Source organism: Parasteatoda tepidariorum, chromosome 2, assembly GCF_982258835.1.
Source record: "Parasteatoda tepidariorum strain Cologne lab strain chromosome 2, Ptep-v5.0, whole genome shotgun sequence".
Taxonomy (NCBI): Eukaryota; Metazoa; Arthropoda; class Arachnida; order Araneae; family Theridiidae; genus Parasteatoda; species Parasteatoda tepidariorum.
The window spans coordinates 114285367-114304197 of NC_141756.1; the positions used below are offsets into that span (position 1 = coordinate 114285367).

The 18831-nt window shown below is 29.8% G+C and overlaps 1 protein-coding gene and 1 long non-coding RNA gene across 8 annotated transcripts in view; one reads left to right on the forward strand and one right to left on the reverse strand.

Annotated features, from left to right (window-relative positions):
- Nucleotides 1-6205: 6205 nt before the first annotated feature.
- The window catches only part of LOC122272504 (maestro heat-like repeat-containing protein family member 2A), a 455199-nt gene continuing 442573 nt past the window's right edge, over nucleotides 6206-18831 (reverse strand). For 5 of the 7 annotated variants that reach the window (XM_087158092.1, XM_087158091.1, XM_087158095.1 and 2 more), the window contains 2 exons: nucleotides 10270-10337; nucleotides 6206-8558 (listed from right to left, as the gene is read on the reverse strand). In XM_087158092.1, coding sequence (XP_087014218.1) covers nucleotides 8550-8558; nucleotides 10270-10337 — 77 coding nt within the window. In that variant the 3' untranslated portion in view covers nucleotides 6206-8549. Of the gene's footprint in view, nucleotides 8559-10269; nucleotides 10338-17025; nucleotides 17173-18831 lie in introns of all 7 variants that reach the window. The other 2 variants (XR_015431655.1, XR_015431656.1) reach the window with 1 other exon arrangement.
- LOC147816069 (uncharacterized) lies at nucleotides 13706-15136 on the forward strand. The gene is made up of 2 exons (XR_015430517.1): nucleotides 13706-13889; nucleotides 14940-15136. It is a non-coding gene; the product is annotated as an uncharacterized LOC147816069 (long non-coding RNA).

Genomic DNA, 18831 nt, shown 5'->3' on the forward strand with positions numbered 1-18831 from the left:
TAGCTAATAAACGGATAAATTTTGGACAATTTTTATTTCTTTATTTATTTTATTTTATGTTATTTTTTTAACTCCTTTTTCAATATTTTTAAGTGAATAAAGTGTTCTATATATGATATGAATTAGTTTTCTTTGTTAAAGAGCGAATAATTGTTGATAAAGGAACAAAAGTAGTATTAGGGGGCACACACACATCACACCCCGTAACTCCCTATAATATTAACCTATAAATGTCAAACTCGGGCTGAAATTAGAAGTTAATGTAACTAACAATTACACGAAAGGAATTTTTTATAGACTAATTATTGGGCCTTCAAAGGGTCAAATTAAGTTCTGTTGACTAAACCGGGGGGGGGGGTGTTTTTAATCTAAATATTCGCGGGGTTGGCATGTGAAGCGTGGCGAAGTTGGTAGCGCTTTGGCAACTTAGATACGTAATCCCGGTGGCCCTGGGTTCGAAACCCTGTGAGGGTCGATGTTGAATTTTTTTTACTTATTTTATATTATTTTTTTTATATACTTTTCGATATTATAACGCGAATCAAGTGTTCTGTTTATAGAAGTAATTATTTTTCCTTTGGGAAATAGTGAATAATAGCTATTAAACGGAAAAATTTTGGACAATTTTTATTTATTTTAATTTATGTTATTTTTTTAACTCCTTTTTCAATATTTTTAAGTGAATAAAGTGTTCTATATATGAAAAGAATTATTTTTCTTTGTTAAAGAGCGAATAATTGTTGAAAAAGGAACAAAAGTAGTATCAGGTGGCACGCACACATCACACCCCGTAACTTCCTTTAATATTAACCTATAAATTTCAAACTTGGTCTGAAATTAGAAGTTAATGCAACTAAGAATTCCAAGAAAGGAATTTTTTATAGACTAATTAGTGGGCCCACAAAGGGCCAAATTAAGTTTTGTTGACTATACCGGAGGTGATGTTTTTAATCTAAATATTCGCGGGGATGGCATGTGAAGCGTGGCGAAGTTGGTAGAGCTTTGGCAAGTTAGATACGTGGTCACGGCGGCCCTGGGTTCGAAACCCTGTGAGGGTCGATGTTGAAATTTTTTTACTTATTTTATATTATGTTTTTTAATATACTTTTCGACATTTTAACGTGAATCAAGTGTTATGTATATAGAAATAATTATTTTTCCTTTGGGAAATAGCGAATAATAGCTAATAAACGGATAAATTTAGGACAATTTTTATTTATTAATTTATTTTATATTATGTTATTTTTTTACTCCTTTTTCAATATATTTAAGTGAATAAAGTGTTCTATATATGAAAAGAATTATTTCTCTTTGTTAAAGAGCGAATATTTGCTGAAAAAGGAACAAAAGTAGTATCAGGGGGCACGCACAAATCACACCGCGTAACTCCCTATAATATTAACCTATAAATTTCAAACTCGGCCCGAAATTAGAGGTTAATATGACAAACAATTGTACCAAAGGAATTTTTTATAGACTAATTAGTGGGCCCACAAAGGGCCAAAACATGTTTTGTTGACTAACCGGGTGTAGGAGTATTAAGCTAAATATTCGCGTAGCAGGCAAGTGAAGAGTGGCGCAGTTGGTAGCGCTGCGTGCAACGCTGTTATATAGTCCCGAGGGTCCTGGGTTCGGTACCCTGTGAGGGTCGATTTTAAATTTTTTTATTTATTTTATATTATTCTTTTTATATACTTTTCGATATTATAACGCGAATCAAGTGTTCTGTATATGGAAATAATTATTTTTCCTTTGGGAAATAGTGAATAATAGCTAATAAACGGATAAATTTTGGACAATTTTTATTTATTTATTTATTTTATTTTATGTTATTTTTTTAACTCCTTTTTCAATATTTTTAAGTAAATAAAGTGTTCTGTATATGAAAAGAATTATTTTTCTTTCTTAAAGAACGAATAATTGTTGAAAAAGGAACAAAAGTAGTATCAGGTGGCACGCACACATCACACCCCGTAACTTCCTTTAATATTAACCTATAAATTTCAAACTTGGTCTGAAATTAGAAGTTAATGCAACTAAGAATTCCAAGAAAGGAATTTTTTATAGACTAATTAGTGGGCCCACAAAGGGCCAAATTAAGTTTTGTTGACTATACCGGAGGTGATGTTTTTAATCTAAATATTCGCGGGGATGGCATGTGAAGCGTGGCGAAGTTGGTAGAGCTTTGGCAAGTTAGATACGTGGTCACGGCGGCCCTGGGTTCGAAACCCTGTGAGGGTCGATGTTGAAATTTTTTTACTTATTTTATATTATGTTTTTTAATATACTTTTCGACATTTTAACGTGAATCAAGTGTTATGTATATAGAAATAATTATTTTTCCTTTGGGAAATAGCGAATAATAGCTAATAAACGGATAAATTTAGGACAATTTTTATTTATTAATTTATTTTATATTATGTTATTTTTTTACTCCTTTTTCAATATATTTAAGTGAATAAAGTGTTCTATATATGAAAAGAATTATTTCTCTTTGTTAAAGAGCGAATATTTGCTGAAAAAGGAACAAAAGTAGTATCAGGGGGCACGCACAAATCACACCGCGTAACTCCCTATAATATTAACCTATAAATTTCAAACTCGGCCCGAAATTAGAGGTTAATATGACAAACAATTGTACCAAAGGAATTTTTTAAAGACCATTTGGTGGACCCAAAATAAGTTTCGTTGACTAAACCGGATGTGGTATTTTTAATCTAAATATTCGCGGAGTTGGCATGTGAAGCGTGGCGAAGTTGGTAGCGCTTTGGCAAGTTAGATACGTAGTCCTGGGTTCGAAACCCTGCGAGGGTCGACTTTAATTTTTTTTTATTATGTTTTTTAATATACTTATTGACATTTAACGTGAATCAAGTATTCTGTATATAGAAATAGTTATTTTTGCTTTTTGAAATCGCGAATAATAACTAATAAACGGATAAATTTCGGATCATTTTTATTTAATGTTATTTTTTTAACTCTTTTTTCAATATTTTTAAGTGAATAAAGTGTTCTATATATGAAAAGAATTTTTTTTCTTTGTTAAAGAGCGAATAATTGTTGAAAAAGGAGCAAAAGTTGTATCAGTGGGCACGCACACATCACACCCCGTAACTCTCTATAATATTAACCTATAAATTTTAAACAGGGCCAGAAATTAGAGGTTAATGTAACAAACAATTGTAAAAAAGGAATTCTTTATCGACCAATTAGTGGGCCCACAATGGGCCAAATTAAGTTTTATTGACTAAACCGGCGGTGGTGTTTTTAAGCTAACTATTCGCGGGGCTAGCATGTGAATTTTGGCGCAGTTGGTTGCGCTGTGGGCAAGTTAGATATGTAGTCCCGGAGGCTCTGGGTACGAAACCCTGCGAGGGTCGACTTTCAAACTCTTTTATATTATTGAGATCGTTGAATGGACTAGTACTGTATGATAACTACCAGGACACGAACTACGCATACGAGGCTACGGAGGAGCAGAAGCGATAGGCCCAGATGAGTTCCGTAATATGCACAAGAAATCCTTGGAAGATCCGGATGCCTTCTGGAGCGAGGCCTCGGAATCTTCATATAGAAAAATTCCGGTTCCGAACCAAAATGTCTGCAGGTACAATTTCGATGACAATAAGGGAAGGATTTTTGTCGAATTGATGAAGGGAGCGATGACCAATATCTGCTACAACGCACTGCACAGTGGACCAGCATCCAAGGTTTCGTGGCCTAAATTATTATTTCGAAAAATTTGTTTCAAAATTTGGGGGTTCTTATGTGCAGGTAAATTGAATGCATAGTTAAAATTTTGAAGTACACTAAAAATACCCAGAAAAAAAAATGGCGGCTGAAATATGACGAGCAAAAATAAAAAAAATAATATAGTACGTTTAAATAATGAAATATAGCAATGAAAATATAATAATTTTCGTAATTTTATATTAAAAATGAAAAGCAAATTATATTTCCGAAGTAATATTACAAAATAACGCGAAAATATGAAAAAAAAATAATATTTGTATTTTGGTATATTTAGTCCACCTTTACAATACGGGCATAATGGTGTAGGTTTTTTCGAAAAAAGAAACATTAGAGAAGTCAACAACAAAAAGTTTAGCTAATTACCTCGTGGAACTTTTTGGAACTAAGTATCGAAAGTCATTCAAACATTGTAAAAAGTCAAATGATAAGATATTAACTATAAGTTTGTGAAGAGTATTAACTAATCCAACAAATTGAAAAATTGTACTATAATTTCAGACTAATTACTCGGATAAAAATGCAACAGTAAGGTGAAATTTCCATATATATTTTTGAAATAAAAATGTAAAAGTTACATTTAAAAAGAAATTTTTTTTAGCATATTTTTCATTACATTATATTCTTGTTGGTCCAAAAAGTAAATTATAATGTTTGGAATGATTATGAATACTTAATTTGGGCTACATTAAAACTGTCTACTCATATTTTAGTTGAAAATTTAATTTTTGACTTTTGGCCAAAGATCATGGTTGTCTGGCCCACAGTGCACTGGACAGAAATGTTGAGAATGGACATGGGGAACAAAGTGCCTATTTCTGGTATTGTAATTTTTTTTTTTTATCGTACTACTGATTTTTATTATTCTTTTACCGTCGCAACGATCGGAAGAAAGAAAATTTCATTCTGTTTTGGCGATTTGGAAAGACAAGGGATTGTTTAAGTTACCACTGATTATTTTCACGCTAGGGATTTTTTTTATTTTATTTTCTTACTGCTGCTAACATGATTAAGGCAGTTTTATCTTTCCTATATTACTATAACAAAGGAAATTTTATTCTCTTATTAATACTACTGTAGTAATACAAATTTTATCTTCTTACTGCTACTGCTGTAATAAAGGTATTTTATTCTCTTACCCTTATCTAAGATAAGAGCAGTTTTATCTTTCGAATATTACTATAACAAAGGAAAATATATCCTTTTACCGATAATACTGCAATAAAGGAAATTTATTTTCTTACCACTACTACTGTAATAAGAGAAATTTGTTCTCTTTAAGGTTAGAGGAAATTGTATTCCCTTATCATTGATTACCTTTATTATTTAACCGTTATTACAATGTGGTAGGGCAATTACTTTTATTCTCCTTATTTTCTTTCCTACTATGATATACAATAAGTGAAACATTATTCTTTTAACTCTACTGCTTGGATAAGGGATATTTTATTATCTTATTGCTTATAAGTTTTAAAATTGCAAATTATAAAGAACTCAGAAAGAATAAAAGATTATAAAGAGAAATTTAGAATCATTAATATTGGTTAACAACAACACAGTATTTATATTATTCATATTGAGGTCGGAGTCCTTTATCTCTCCCAACTTTTAGATCTTATCACCAAAAAAAAAAATGTTAAAATATTTCAAAATAATAAAATATTTTAAAAATAGTCTTTAATAGACTACAACGTTTCACTATTATCTTTATTAACTTTAATTATAAAGTTGGGGGTTCTGCCGAAAGAAGGTTAATTATTTAGGGTTCCGTAGTCGAAAAATATTGGGAACCGCTAATCTAAAGCAAACAAAGATTTACTATTACCTTCCAGCTATCAACTTATAAGTTTGCTTAGTACGCTTGAAGAGAATAGTCTACAATTAATTAAAACCTTGTCTTTCATGTTCACCAGACGAACAATGTGAGTTAACACCTCAAAAATAACATTTGCAGAGGCTTACACTTAAAATAGACTTCAGCTATGTTAATGCTTGACATCAGTAATGCGTGTCATAGAGTTTAGCGCAATGGAATAATTTACAAACTGTTTGAGTTAAAATTCCCACCAGGAATAACTAAGTTTATATATTTATTAAATTTTTAAAAAAGAAAAAAAAGAAGTTTCATTTCTGCTATAGATTTTATTGGTATAGACTAAAAGTTAAACGTTTTGTAACTGTAACAGAAATTGAAAGTTTTTTTAAAAATAAATTTGCATAACTTCTATTAAAAAAAGTGAGATAAAGAAGCGAGCATCAAGATAAAACGATTGGTAATTTATGGAATATATTAACACTTTGAATTCAGTCATTGAATATGAAGCAAAAAAAAAAAATGCTTCTTTTTTTCAGTAGATGATTCGTAAAGAAAAACATTAGTCGTAAAATTACGGAAAAAAAATTCGATTAACATCTCGTCATGTTTGTACATAAAGAAAATAAATGCTTTATACTGTAAGATAAATAATATGCTTTTATTGTAATTCTTCAAAAATTATATTTAAAGAAAATTAGACAAAAAGAAGCAAACTAATAAAACACAATTGGTTATTCACAAGAAAAGCAAACATTAGCATTGAAGTACAGATTGGCACTATTTTTCAAACATAACAACAGAAATTTAAAGAACATTTAATGGAATGATTTTTTCTTTGAAGAAAATTTGTTTTGTGATAGCAAGAAACAAAGATGACTCCCCCCCCCCAAAAAAAAAAATCAAGAGGGTTAGGTAGTAGACAAAGAAAAGGAATTACATCTAAAAGATAGACTAAGGAATTATTTCTTTATACAGAAAATCTCCAACACTGCCATTGAAAAGCGAGACTTAGCATCATTCCACATATTTTTAAATCTACAATTAGACATGCCAATATTTGTTTAGAGCAAAATAATCTTAAAACGTTTTAAAATAATTTTTAGTAGCAAGCACTTAAAATCCCAAAAATATGTAGTATTCATTATATGTAGTAAAAAATAAAAAAAAAGAAATTTTATAGAGCATTAGAACTAATAATAATTTTTTTTTTTTTATCAATTTTGGTTTGCTTAACTTTTGACATTGCAACCACTGAGAAAAAAAAAGAAATAATATAATAAGTTCTTGCTTTCTCAAAAATTTCTTAGCTGCAGTTTTCATTGTTTACTCGCAAGTTTAATAAATACCCCTCTGGTGTTTTATTGCTCTGTCATTTAAAATGAAACTTATTAAAAATGTTGAGTACTTCTGACTTTTCATAATTTAATCCAATTTAGGAGCTCATTTAATCATTCATGAGTTAGCTTAATAGAAATGTATGTATATATAGAACATTATACCTAGAATGACAGGAGGGGCCACAATGGTCCCTTTAGGTATTTTGGTAGGGACCCCATTATGTCAGGAAAGTTTGGGTATAAGGTACTCTATGGTAAGCATAAAGCACCCCAGCTTCATGAAGAAAAAAAAATCAAAAGTATTTCAATATATGTATAATTATTATTCATAGAGAAAAGGAAACACAGTTGTCTAATAAACTAATATATATATGCATAATTGAAATATCAGTGTTCCATTTAATCAACCAAATTGAATGAAATACCATAGAATCTTGATGATCAAACTTATGCTCGTTGTTCTATTGATTGTAACATGATTCTTACCTAACAATGATTTAGATTTTCTTAGTTGCCTTAGGCAAAATATTTAAGTTTTGAAGGCATTTTGTACCTGTAAAATATTTTTTCTATATTTTCATCTAATTGTATTTACAACCTATAACCTTTTAAAGCTATTATACTTCATTTCTCTTCTCTGCTATTATTACATAGATTTTAATTATTATGCAAAATTAGATGTGTAAAACATTTAATAATAAACATATTCAAAACGTTATGTAACTACGTTTGCAATTATAAAGTAACAAATAAGTTACATTCGCCTTCATAATATGTTTTACATTAAACCATACCAGTCAAAAAATGCAATAAAAATAATTAATACAAAATTGTAAAACAATTAAAATTATATTTTCACATAGTTGTTAAATATTTTGGGTAATACACAGATAATAAAAGTTTTTATAATAACTAATCATGAAACAGGATTTTTTTTTTAAAAAAAAGGCTGTCGATGAAGTTTTAACAGTGACCAAACAAAATTATCAGATTTCAATTTCATCCCAACAGTATGAGGAATTATAAAAACAAAGTTGTAAATGAAGTTCCAATGATAACTGAACAAAATGATCAGGTTTCAATTTTGTCCCAACAGAATAGGCAACGAAATATGTGTCAAATACAATATATTCATATCTTTCAGGATAGTTTTTAATTTGTGATGTAGCAATCTGTTTACCTTTAGGAAGGAAAAAAAATGATCGTATAGCAATGACAGGGAAGTGCAGAGAGCCCATAGTGGAAAGATAAAATTTGTAACGGAATAATAAAATCAACAATAATAAACTTAACATTTAATAATGACAATTAAATTTAAAAAAATCACACAATAAAAATTCGGAAATTTAAATTTTTTACAAGAGTCAAAAAATTGGAATTTGTGATCATCGTGGAAAGTCCAATATCCATTGGTATTCCATGTTCTAACAATAATCTCACAACACATTGAAAACTGTATATAAATATATATATGTATGTGTGTGTTGTGTTTTCTTGTTTTAAAAAAAAGGCTGCATGCACATTTTTTCTTCAGTTCTTGTAGGCAGAACAAACAAAGGAAGTCGTCTAAACTCAATAATGGTGTAATAAGCTCAATGCTTCAGCTACTCTGATTCTCACATCTGGGGATTGATCTTTCAACAGTACTAGAAGAGCTGAAAATAAACAAAATGCAAATTTAAGTTGGTTGAATCAACACAGAGACATCGAAAAATGGTTACACTTTCAAGTAATTCAGTAGTTTTGAGTCTTTTATAGCAGTTGTGGGGATATATTTATCAATATTGTAAACCTTCATCTATCAAAAAGGAGCCCCAACAAAGAATCGAGTCTTATATACTAGTGAATTGGAATTGTGTTTTTGTAGTGGTAGATACACTACAGTACTCCCCCACCAGAATTATATCTGTGATAGAATTCACTGAATGGATACCCCTAGTTGATTCATTGCTATTTCGTGAGAAGCCGGAAGAGCTGTATTAAGATCATTGTACTTTTTGAGTGCTGATCGTGAGAGCTGTATTAAGTTCACGGTCGTGGTCCCTTCTGTGTTGCCATTAGCAGTCAGGCCAAAGACGTGTATGATCGAGACTGAGTAGCAACAGTGTGAGGAGGTAGAGAATGTCACAGTCAGAAGTAGCAAGTCAACTGTTCAATGTGAATCATCCATCGAAGTAGGCATGTTTGTATCAAAGTGGTAGTTTCTCTCAAGGTAGGAGGGTTCACATCACGTCCGGGTCACAAACGTGGGAATAGTAGTTATCGACAATGTAAACCTTCATCTGTGCAAAGGTACCCCAACATAGAATCTAGTTAACATGTTTTATAAACCAGTGAATTGAAATTGTATTTTTGTAGTGGTAGACACACTACAGCAGTGGTTAAACTGTTCACCATAGCATCCTGTGAGTGGTTAAACTGTTCACTATAGCATCGTCCATTTCAAGTCTAAAATTAATTCTTATAATAACATGCCATTCGCACGAAACTTTATTTCTACTCTAACACAAATTGGTTAGTAACTTAAAGTGTTTGAATCAACACAGAGACATCAAAAGATGATTACACTTTTAAGTAATTAAGTAGTTTTAAGTAACTTTTTAAAACTTTTTGTAGCAGTGGTCATCAAACTGTTTGCCATGGTATCCTGTGAAAGTGGCGTGGCACACTGTATGGTATCAAGTCTAAAATTTATTCTTAACAGAACATGCCATTTGCATAAAACTTTATTTGTGCCCTAACACAAACTGGTGAGTTACTTAGAGGCAATCGGAGATGCACTCTTCTTCTTGGAAGACTTTACATTCAATTCAAACGCTCTCACATACACTGGTTAATTAGTTAAATGCAATCTGAGGCTCACATCTTGTAATCTTTTTATCAATAATCTTGAATGTTGGCACTGACTATTTCATTCAAACAAACCTATTTTTTATTAAGGATTTGTACCAAAATTGAAGAGAAAAAAATATCTAACATATACCTTGTGTAAATTACAAAACATAATCATTGATGCCGACTGCTCCACTTTTTGCATATAAGGCACAAAGGGATTAAAAATAAAAACCAAAACTTAAAGGAATAGAATTAATCTTGTTCATCATTAAAAGGTTCATCACAATATAACTTTAAGTGCTTTTCTACTTTGATTTATTATTTAAAATGTTACTTACTCATTTTGTCTTTTTCTGAATTTGTAAATTAGTTTCATTCTTTGATTAGATCTTAAAATAGCTTTTAAGAAATTTAGATAAATCGATAATTAGAACTAAAAACATTGGCAGTTAGCTTCTTCACCATCATTCCGCGAAGTACAAACTAAATTTCAAATAAACATCAATCAATAATGATAGTGAGAATGCATACCAGAACAGACCCTTTTTTTTTTGGAGTCCAGCTATGCTTTTCAGACGGAAGGTTCTCAAGAATATAACCTAAATATTAGAAAAGAAAAAAAAATATTAGAATTGATAAAAGAGAATTATGGTTGGATAATTATATTTTTGTGTCAAAACTTTTCAAAAATAGCTAAAGAGGAGTGGGGTTAGAAAAGAAACCTAAAACAGGTTTATTTTGTAAATAAACAGTCAATTCATGGTAATTTTTTTAAAATATATATTTAAGTGAGAATAAAATTGTTAAATCAACTATTTGAATTGATTGCGAGGTAATCAAATATTTACTATTTTAAAAATATTAAGCTATCATCTCGAGCAGTTGGGTAGTTCGAGAGGCATCTGTCCCTGCGTGCAAGAGAGTCATACTGGTGATTATTCAAAATTCATTACAAATGAATTCCAGAATAAAATTAATTTTGATATTTTCCATCTCATACATAAGAGTAATCCAAAGGTCTCTTTTTTGTAAGCATAAGCTTAGAATTTAATATTTTTATTTAATTAGTAACACATGAAAATTCTATTCTAACTTTTCAATGGCAATTTTTTTGGATTTACAAAGTCACATTTTGCTTTCCTTTGGACAACTATTTAAAAAATTGCACAATTTTATCGAAAAAATATATTTATAAGGAAATTTATTCTTATAAATTTCCTTACAAATGATTTAAATATGAAAAATGAACAGTTTTTGTATCATTTTTCATACATAAATCAGGCTTAATTTACACAATGGATTGTAATAGCCTGAAGAAAATTTTCATAAATTGGACCACTGGTTTGTTAGATATCATAAAACATTTTATAAAACTGTTTAAAATAAATAAAAGTATTCTGAAACAGAGATTTACTTCCACATGAGTTTTCTTGTTGCGAACGATTTTCATAGTTCACTTTCAAACTTCAGTTCATATAACAAATAATTCATACTTCAGTTTCATAGAACAAAAAAAAATTTTCAGTATGTTTTATAAGCATTCTAATATTTTCTGACTTTGATGTTTAAATTATTCTGCTTGTTTCATCGTTATCCAAGTTCAAAATTATACTCTACAATTCAGTTTTTACAAAACCCTATAGCTGGATCTCCACCGGGAGCAACGGCAACGAGAATCTCGTTGCCAAAGTTGCGCGCCGGCGCATTAGTGTTGTTTCTCCATGTTGTCATTGCTTCCAGTAGAGTTGGAAACGAGTCAACTTTTGTTACCATTGCCAAGCCTAGTAGCCAATCAGATTCGTTGCCAGTTTCCGCTCCCAAACCTTGTGTTTTGATCTCGCACGTGAAAGAAGCGAAGCGGCAATTAGAATTTTAAAATTTGCTTATGTAAAGGTTAAGAAAAATTTGGTTAAGAATTATTAAAGAAAATGGAAGAACAATTAATTGACTACATGAGAAATAGGTTGGTTGGTTGGTTGTTAATTTACGTCGCACTAGAGCTGCACAATGGGCTATTGGCGACGGTCTGGGAAACATCCCAGAGGATGATCCGAAGACATGCCATCACAATCTTGATCCTCTGCGGAGGGGATGGCACCCCCGCTTCGGTAGCCCGACGGCCTGCGCGCGAAGTCGAGCACTTTACGGTAGCACAGTTTAACGAGGACCAATACCGCACACCCTCGGTCCCTACGCAGACTGATCCAAGTGGTCACCCACCCGCACACTGACCGCAGCCAGTGATGCTTGACTTCGGTGATCTGCTGGGAACCGTGTCTTAACGATCAGTCCACTGCGGAACCATGAGAAATAGCCCATGGCTATATGATTATAGCCGTGCGGATTTCAGAGACGCAGAAAAAAAAAAAAGAAGCAAACTTGGATAAAAATAGCTGAAAAGCTTAGCATAGATGGTGAGTAAAATTTTACTATTACTTATTTTGTTTTAATAATAAAATTTTGTATATTATTTTTGAATTTACTTCATTAATCAAATCAATGTTATGTAACATATTAATGGAAAGTATTTTTTAATTGATTTCCAAAGATAATTTAATACTAATAATATTTTTGACTGTCATAACAATAGTTAAGTTACTCTTTATAAATAACTAAATATATAGTATTCTGTAAGGAAGTTTATTTATGATGAATGAAAAAAAAATTGTTCCATTGCTATATTCTGGCCCTTAATGGATATTTTTTAAGTCAAATAAACAGTATATCCATTGAATATGGATCTTTTCTGTTATATACTTTCATTCATGCACATTCTGCTACAATACATTTTCTCACCTTTTTTTAGAAAAATAAAATCTTGTTGTTTATGAAATTCACTCTTTTAGTTTTATCACTAGTTCTTAAAAATTATTTTTTTGAATAAATTTTTGCGTGAAAAGTTTGTATAGATGTCTTAAAAATGTCATTTGAATACTGTATTTGTAATTTTGTCTTGACAATTTATTTTTAATATTTTAAAGTAACTGAAGCCAAAGGGAAGTGGAAATGTCTCAGAGCTTCCTCCGTAAGAGAAAAAAAACTAGGGCCTAGTGGCACTGCTGCAAAAAAGAAGGCCGAGTGGATACACATGAAAGCGATGTCATTTTTACATGGCCATGTCAGAGAGAAGCAGGAGTATGAATTTTAATTTTTTTTTGAATTTATATATTTATATGCATAAAAAAGGTATCAGAACTATTATCTAACATGACTTTTTTTTAGCAGGACTTACAGTAATTATGAACAACCGACTTCTCCGATTTCTCAACCAGCTGAAATTCCTAGTAAGCAAAACTAAAAATTTTTTTTATTACTTATTTCAAAGCCCATTGTTTACTCACAAGATATTAATGTCCTGTTGTATTATTAGCGAAAGATCCCTATCACAATTTTCATATTTTTCACAAATTAGAAACATTCTTTGCGATCCTATATTCTGAAACAATCATCAGAATTGTAAAATTTATTTTTAAATTAGGAAAATCATTAGAACACTCTAAAATGTCAATATTTTTGTTTTAGAAGTTTTTATTTTTCAATTAGATGGGAAAGTAAGTATATTAAAATTTGTTTAACACAAATATTTAAATTGTATTATTAAATGTATCGGTAAGCAACTTTTGAGAAGTGAAAATTAGAACTTATGCAGTAGTTTAGAAAAAATACACATTTATTTATAAAAATTTTATATTTGATTCACAAAATGTTAAAACTAATCTCTTAGAATTCAGGAAAAACAAGTTTTTAAATTTTTTTTCCATCCTATTTATGGCTATTTTTTACTGATATTAAAACCAGACATAGTTTCATGCTTTTGTATTTAGTTTTTCTTGTTTATTAGTCTTGAATATAAGTAAAGCTGTAAAAAATAATTCAATTTGCTGTTGCAAAAATGCTGTTTTTCTTGTATTTGAAAAGGGAACACAATTTTTGAATTATGTTATTATAAGTGTAGATAATAGAAAATGTTCTATTTTCAGCAAAAACTTTATTGGTGGAGGAAGCATCAAAGCTTCCCGATGTTTTGTCAGTAAACGAAATTATTAATATTCCACAAGAGGAATTTGAATTATCGAGAAGTTTTCACCAATTGGCAGATGAAGAAATGGGAGACGATGCGATTACTGAGGACATTGCCACTCAAATAGAAAGTAGGATTTGGATTTGTAATCAATTTACAAGATTGAATCCTCTACTATTTTATATCATTTCTTGACACTATTTTATTTAATCGCTTGGCTAATTAGCCAACAAAAATAAATGTAACTATTACAGAACAAATAAACAAACTAATTTTGGAGAAAACAAGTACATCTCTAAATATTGCACACTAATTCAAAGATAATCAAATTGTGTATGTTATAAATTATTTTCAACTTGTAAGTATATTGCATAATCGGAGAATATTTAGTGCTTATAACATAGATAACAAAAAAATTCCAAATAGCTGCTAAAAACGTTTTTTAGAAGGGCTCTTTAATGTAAGATATTTTAAAGCTACAGTTATATAAGTCAGATAGCAGTTTCTTTATAATCATAATCAGTGCCGGATTACCCGTTAGGTCATGGCCTGGGACCCCCAATGAATAGGGGCCCCCTTAAAATGGATTTTTTGAAAATAAATTTAAAAATATTAAGAAACACAATGATTTTTTTAAAAAAAATCAATTTTAAATATATATTAATAGAATACAATAATTTTCTTACATAATGTTAATCATATTTATTTATTACTTATTTTAGTTGTTTATAAGTATTATTATGGTCTATGTATTATAAAATGTATCAATGTTTTTTAAGTTCAAATTTGTCACTTTGATTTGCACTCGAAAAAATTGAAGGCAGTACTATAGCGAGCTGAGATTTGTTTAAACAAGAGGCAAAGAGTTTCAAAATTTTATGATTATTTTTTAGTTCTAATTTAACAAAATAAAGTAAAATTTAAATTATTATTATTTATTTCAATTTTAAATATGCTTTCTTACATGAAAAGATGTATAAATACTTTTATATTTGAGTAAATAAAAAATATACGATAGAAAAAAATTTAATCTAAAGGCCCCAAAAATTTGAATGGCCTAGGGCCCCCGAGTACGCTTAATCAGGCACTGATCATAATCAATCTAACAAAGGTGAGCGAATGCATATTTTTGAAAAACAAAGTTAATGGCATTCATTTTTAATAAAATTTTTTATTACAGGTACTCCAGGTACATCTAAGAATCATGATGAGAGCTTCCTTACTTCAAGGAAAAGGAGGAATGATATCATTCTAAATGGGATTGATACCACAGATCAACTTTTAAAAAAATTCTGCTTAGAGCAGAATGAAGATGACAGCTTTGCCGACATGTTTAAGTTTTATATGAGAGACATTATAAAAGAAAAAAAATCTTGATCTACACATAAAAATATTAAATCTTGTGAAAGATGAATTAAAAAAAGAATAAATTGCTATTTAGAATTGTATTGTTGATTTTATTAGATTCAGTATAAGTTTGCTATCGACAGGTTTGAGTGTCAATATGAAAAAAATATGGAGAGTTTTGTTGTGCAAACTTCTTAATCCTTTAAATAACTTGAATGAAATAGCCATTATGAAAATTATCTATATTTGTTCACAATACTCTTGTAGGGCATATTTTTCATCGACATTTTTTTAAGGAATATGTCAGTATTCTGAAACTTGTGTTATAAGCAATTGGAATTCACGTTCTTAGGCTTTCAAAGCATAACCTTGTCTATTTTTTTTGATGTAAGCAATTACGATTATTTTGCTGCAGAACGGGTTCTCTAGCAATCAAATTATTACTTACTATAGCAAACAGTGTTTTTTTTATTTTATTTTAACATAAGAAAAAAAATCATAAAATTATTTGCCTAATTTTATTTATTTACTAATTTTATTTACTAAAATATTTGTCTTTTTAAGTTAAAATTTAAATTGCAGCTTTGGCACTAAAAAAAAAAAAATTGAGCAATTCACCCAGAAAGTAAATTGTGTTTTTTTGCTGTCTGCAAAATATTTGATTATGTGAAGAGTAAATCGTATTGATTAAGCAAGTATTTGGTTATTATCAATGGTTTGCAGTAGATAATCCAAAAAATGGTTGGAAAATGTAATCTGCATCTCATTCTATCATGTTAAAAGAAAGAAAAACTGATCACTGCAGAAAACGTGGAAAGAACTATCTTGCAGGCATTGTTCGAACACTGTACTAACAAAAATTAAACGGTATATGATAAGATATAATTTCATCTGTAAAAAGGGACTTACTGTAAAACGGGAAAACTTACGGGAAGGATAAGAGTTTGAGTAATTGACGTAAACTGCCAGCCCTTCTCTTTGTTCGTCCTCCCCTTAACTCCAAAATTTCGAAAACATCGATTTTTTTTTATTGCTTATAATAAAACTTCAAACTATTTCAAATGAACCGAAAAAAATCCTCTCTCTATATACATTTTTTAAAAAGCTATGAAGGATTTTACATTGCTCTAAAACAGAAACTTGTTCAGAAGACAGACTTTAAAGTGCCTTTTCTCATAGATGATAATTATATGTTTTAATCTATTCTTAAGGAATTTTCTCTATTTTAGATAAAGCTTTGAAGTAAACTTTTTTATCTTAAGTATAATACATATATTTAACCTGTGCATGGAATAAGCATTTTATGAGGTATTATAATTTTTACAGCATGTTATGTATACCTAACTGGAATTTTTAACCTTTTTTTTAAACTTTTTTTTACAAAATATTCTATAAAAATGCTTTAATTGATATATCAACAAATGAATGCACACAATTGTTAAGAAGAATATTGTAAGCACTAAGTAAAAAAATTTTTTTCGAAAATATGTTAGAATAAAAAAAACCTTTGGATTTAAAAAAGGTGAATTTTTTCTATTTTTTTTTAAATTTTAGAATAATTAAACAGTTTAACTATTTTTTTGAAGATAAATGATTGATTATAAGTTAAATGAGCATGTAAAGCATCCCCAAATGATTATACCTTAATTTTAAACGAATGTTACACGGGTACTGTGACTCCCAGACCAGGATTAAAAAACAAGCTAGTTATTAGCACTAATCATTAAGTTATAGAATATAAAGACAATAAAAATATTTTGTTGATTAAAAACACAGATGCTGTTTCTCAAAGCATTCAGAATGTACAGATGTTTTTTAAAATACAGTTATAAAACTCATTAACCCATTGATAACATCGAGTGAAAAAAATAAATAATGTTTATCAATTATTTATATTCAAGGAGGGAGTATATATTTACCTTAATAAAATTTTTATCTTCGTCATTTAAGTGAAGCATGAAAATGACAAAATTTCCCTGCACAAACTGTTTGTTTGAAGGACCATTCACAAATTTGGACAAATTACCAAAAAGGGTAAACGCTGCAGCTCTGACTAAAGGTTTTTCCTGTAATGCATTTTAATATGTTAATAACAGCACACAAAAGCATTCAAAGGTAACGGAATAAATAAAAAGAATAAACAGAAATGTCTGGATATGAAAAGTCTTGCATAGTGACACATAAAATATAGTTTGTCTACGGTGAGAACTCCTCCCACCACAAAGTTTGAGGCTATGGAAACTAGAATAACACATTTCATTCCTTCTCTTCACTCTCAATAGACCGAAGAAAAAGATTCCTTTTCTCTTGCCGATCTGTGCCAAAACCTGCTCTAAACAGTGACCCCACACCCTTACTTGAAATAGTTATATCTTATAACCATAGCCACGGGGGTCCAGATGAATGGCTAGGGGAGTTCTTACTTCAGACAAACTATACGTACAAACCATATGCTTCATGTTATATATATTTTCTCATGAATTCATTGAATCAAAGTAAATTTAATTCCTTTATTTTTGAACATTTTATAATTTTGTAGAAGATGGGTGTTGGAGTGAAGTGATTTAAAGAATGATAAATAAATATAATCTAATTAAATAACATTCATTGAAACATTTGGAATAATATACAGTGAACTTTCGCTACTACGATATCCGATACAAGAATAATTCCCTTTATTGCGATTATGCTTCGTAGTCCCGACGAACTTGCATATGAATTAATGACATGCTCCTCTCAATATTACGATATTCTCTGAAGCAATAAACCTCTGTAAAACGATTTTTTTGACCAAAATTCAACCTTATTTTCTCCATTTATTATTGGATTTCAAATAATGTAAAAAATCTTATTTTATCATCTTTTCTGACAAGAGAAGACTCACTGCTGACCACCCCAAGAGCTTCCATTCATAGAATGTAACATTACTATCTGATTTCATTTCTTTCATGTTAAAAGCTGATCATAAGTCACAAATGACCACAAGCATCACATTAAGACATGAAAGAGAATTTTTTCTGCAGAGGGTGGGTGGAGCACCATTCACAAACGAAAATCATTTTCCTCCTTTGGTTCCAATGCAAACTTTGTTGGTTGACTTGACAGTAAAAAAAAAAATAGTTTTCAGGTGTATTTACAATCTTATTTTCTGAATTTATTTCAATTGTTTTTAATATTTAACCATAATTAACACTCTGCAAATTAATTTTTTGCATAATATATAAATACACATTTATAGTTAATACATATATAACATTAAAATTTAAAAAAAACCCTGATTGTGTACTTTTGAAGAATGAAAAAGTGCTTTGATCAGAGGAAAAAATGAGAATCGTTGCTTATCTTCACCTTCATTAAATCGGATTACCAATTCCGTAATATCGGTATTACGGTATTACCGGTATTACGGTAATATCGGTATTACTCACTGCTGACCACCCCAAGAGCTTCCATTCATAGAATGTAACATTACTATCTGATTTCATTTCTTTCATGTTAAAAGCTGATCATAAGTCACAAATGACCACAAGCATCACATTAAGACATGAAAGAGAATTTTTTCTGCAGAGGGTGGGTGGAGCACCATTCACAAACGAAAATCATTTTCCTCCTTTGGTTCCAATGCAAACTTTGTTGGTTGACTTGACAGTAAAAAAAAAATAGTTTTCAGGTGTATTTACAATCTTATTTTCTGAATTTATTTCAATTGTTTTTAATATTTAACC